At 60.6% G+C, this 2,569-nt stretch overlaps 1 protein-coding gene across 1 annotated transcript; it reads left to right on the top strand.

Moving 5' to 3' along the window:
• KIAA1161 (KIAA1161 ortholog) lies at positions 1 to 2,106 on the top strand. The gene has a single exon (XM_006898507.1). It carries the CDS (start codon positions 61 to 63, stop codon positions 2,104 to 2,106), a length of 2,046 nt encoding a protein of 681 aa, XP_006898569.1. The 5' UTR covers positions 1 to 60.
• Positions 2,107 to 2,569: the final 463 nt, after the last annotated feature.

Genomic DNA, 2,569 nt, shown 5'->3' with positions numbered 1-2,569 from the left:
GCCTATCTCCGTCACCGCCCTGTGAGTCTTAAGAGCCCTGAAGCATCAACAGACAGCACTATGTACACCTTCCTGCCAGATAACTTCTCACCTGCCAAGCCCAAGCCGTCCAAAGAGCTGAAACCACTGCTGGGCTCCGCAGTGTTGGCACTGCTGCTGGTGCTGGCTGCGGTTGTCGCCTGGTGCTACTACAGCGCCTCTTTACGCAAAGCAGAACGCCTGCGCACAGAACTGCTGGATCTTAACCGCGGTGGCTTCTCCATTCGCAACCAGAAGGGCGAGCAGGTCTTCCGCCTGGCATTCCGCTCAGGAGCGTTAGACCTCAATTCCTGCAGCCGCGATGGTCACCTGCTCGGCTGCTCGCAAACTGCTGATGGACGCCCGCTGCACTTCTTCATTCAGACAGTTCGGCCCAAGGACACGGTCATGTGCTACCGTGTTCGCTGGGAGGAGGCAACAGAAGGACGTGCAGTTGAGCATGCCATGTTCTTGGGCGACTCTGCAGCACACTGGTACGGTGGCGCAGAGATGAGGACACAACACTGGCCCATCCGCCTGGACGGCCAGCAGGAGCCACAACCTTTTGTCACCAGCGATGTCTACTCCTCTGACGCTGCCTTCGGAGGTATCCTTGAGCGCTACTGGCTGTCATCTCGCGCAGCCGCCATCAAAGTCAACGACTCGGTGCCCTTCCACCTGGGCTGGAACAGCACGGAGCGCTCCCTGAGGCTGCAGGCGCGCTACCACAACACGCCCTACAAGCCGCCTGCAGGCCACGCAGCAGCGCCCGAGCTCAGCTATCGTGTGTGCGTGGGCTCCGACGTCACCTCCATCCACAAGTACATGGTGCGGCGCTACTTCAACAAACCGTCCAGGGTGCCGGCACCCGAGGCCTTCCGGGACCCGATCTGGTCCACGTGGGCGCTGTACGGAAGAGCGGTGGATCAGGACAAGGTGTTGCGGTTCGCCGAGCAGATTCGTCAGCACCGCTTCAATAGCAGCCACCTGGAAATCGACGACATGTACATGCCCGCCTACGGAGACTTTGACTTCGACGAGGTCAAATTCCCCAATGCGAGCGACATGTTCCACCGCCTGCGCGACGCCGGCTTCCGTGTGACGCTGTGGGTGCACCCGTTCGTCAATTACAACTCATCGAGCTTCGGCGAAGGCGTGGAGCGCGAGCTGTTCGTGCGCGAGCCCACCGGCCGGCTGCCCGCGCTGGTGCGCTGGTGGAATGGCATCGGCGCCGTGCTCGACTTCACGCGCCCCGAGGCCCGCGACTGGTTCCAGGGCCACCTGCGGCGGCTGCGCTCGCGCTACGCGGTGGCCTCCTTCAAGTTCGACGCGGGCGAGGTGAGCTACCTACCGCGGGATTTCAGCACCTACAGGCCGCTGGCGGACCCCAGCGTGTGGAGCCGGCGCTACACCGAGATGGCGCTGCCTTTCTTCTCACTGGCCGAGGTCCGCGTGGGCTACCAGTCGCAGAACATCTCGTGCTTCTTCCGCTTGGTGGACCGGGACTCGGTGTGGGGCTACGACCTGGGCCTGCGCTCTCTCATTCCCGCCGTGCTCACCGTCAGCATGCTGGGCTACCCGTTCATCCTGCCCGACATGGTGGGCGGCAACGCGGTGCCGGAGCGCATGGCTGGCGGCGGCGACGTGCCCGAGCGCGAGCTGTACGTGCGCTGGCTCGAGGTGGCCGCCTTCATGCCCGCCATGCAGTTCTCCGTCCCACCCTGGCACTACGACGCCGAGGTGGTGGCCATCGCGCACAAGTTCGCGGCGCTGCGGGCCTCGCTCGTGGCGCCGCTGCTGCTCGAGCTGGCTGGGGAGGTTACCGACACGGGAGACCCTATCGTGCGCCCCCTCTGGTGGATCGCTCCTGGCGACGAAACGGCACACCGCATCGACTCACAGTTCCTTATTGGGGACACCCTGCTCGTGGCGCCGGTGCTGGAACCAGGCAAGCAGGAGCGGGATGTCTATTTGCCTGCTGGCAAGTGGCGCAGCTACAAGGGCGAGCTTTTCGACAAGACCCCTGTGCTTCTCACCGACTATCCTGTTGACCTGGACGAGGTTGCCTACTTTACCTGGGCCTCTTGACCCATCCCAAGCCCCCACATCCTAACCCCAGCCTTTCTCTGGGTCTTTAACCCTCCATCACATCTACACTGTGGACTCTAGACAAAACTCACCTTTGTGCCACCCACCAAGTGGGTGTTAACAGTAAATGTGTTCAAGTCAGGGCCTAGGGACCCTAGGGGAGGGGTCCTGAGTCAAACGCCAACTCAGACACACAATCCTAAGACCCCTCTTCTCTCCTGTTTGTCTGCAGAAACCTTCTTCCTGGAGTAGGGGTGAAGAAGCTCAGAGGGAAAAAAAGGTCCCTTTTCTTCCTGTTACACATAGATGGATTTTAAAAGCACATAGAAAACTCCCTCTGACTGGGTTTGAGGGGCCCTCTTTGTCTTTCTGAGATGGGGGTTTGGTCCCCTTAGTGCTAAATAATCCCGTTTGGTTTTTTTTTAAAGGCATTTAGGGAGTTACAAACTACTCTCAGTGTTGA

This window comes from Elephantulus edwardii, unplaced genomic scaffold, assembly GCF_000299155.1.
Source record: "Elephantulus edwardii isolate Elephantulus edwardi_28Jun2011 unplaced genomic scaffold, EleEdw1.0 scaffold00232, whole genome shotgun sequence".
Taxonomy (NCBI): Eukaryota; Metazoa; Chordata; class Mammalia; order Macroscelidea; family Macroscelididae; genus Elephantulus; species Elephantulus edwardii.
This window is presented reverse-complemented; position numbering and strand designations above follow the sequence as displayed.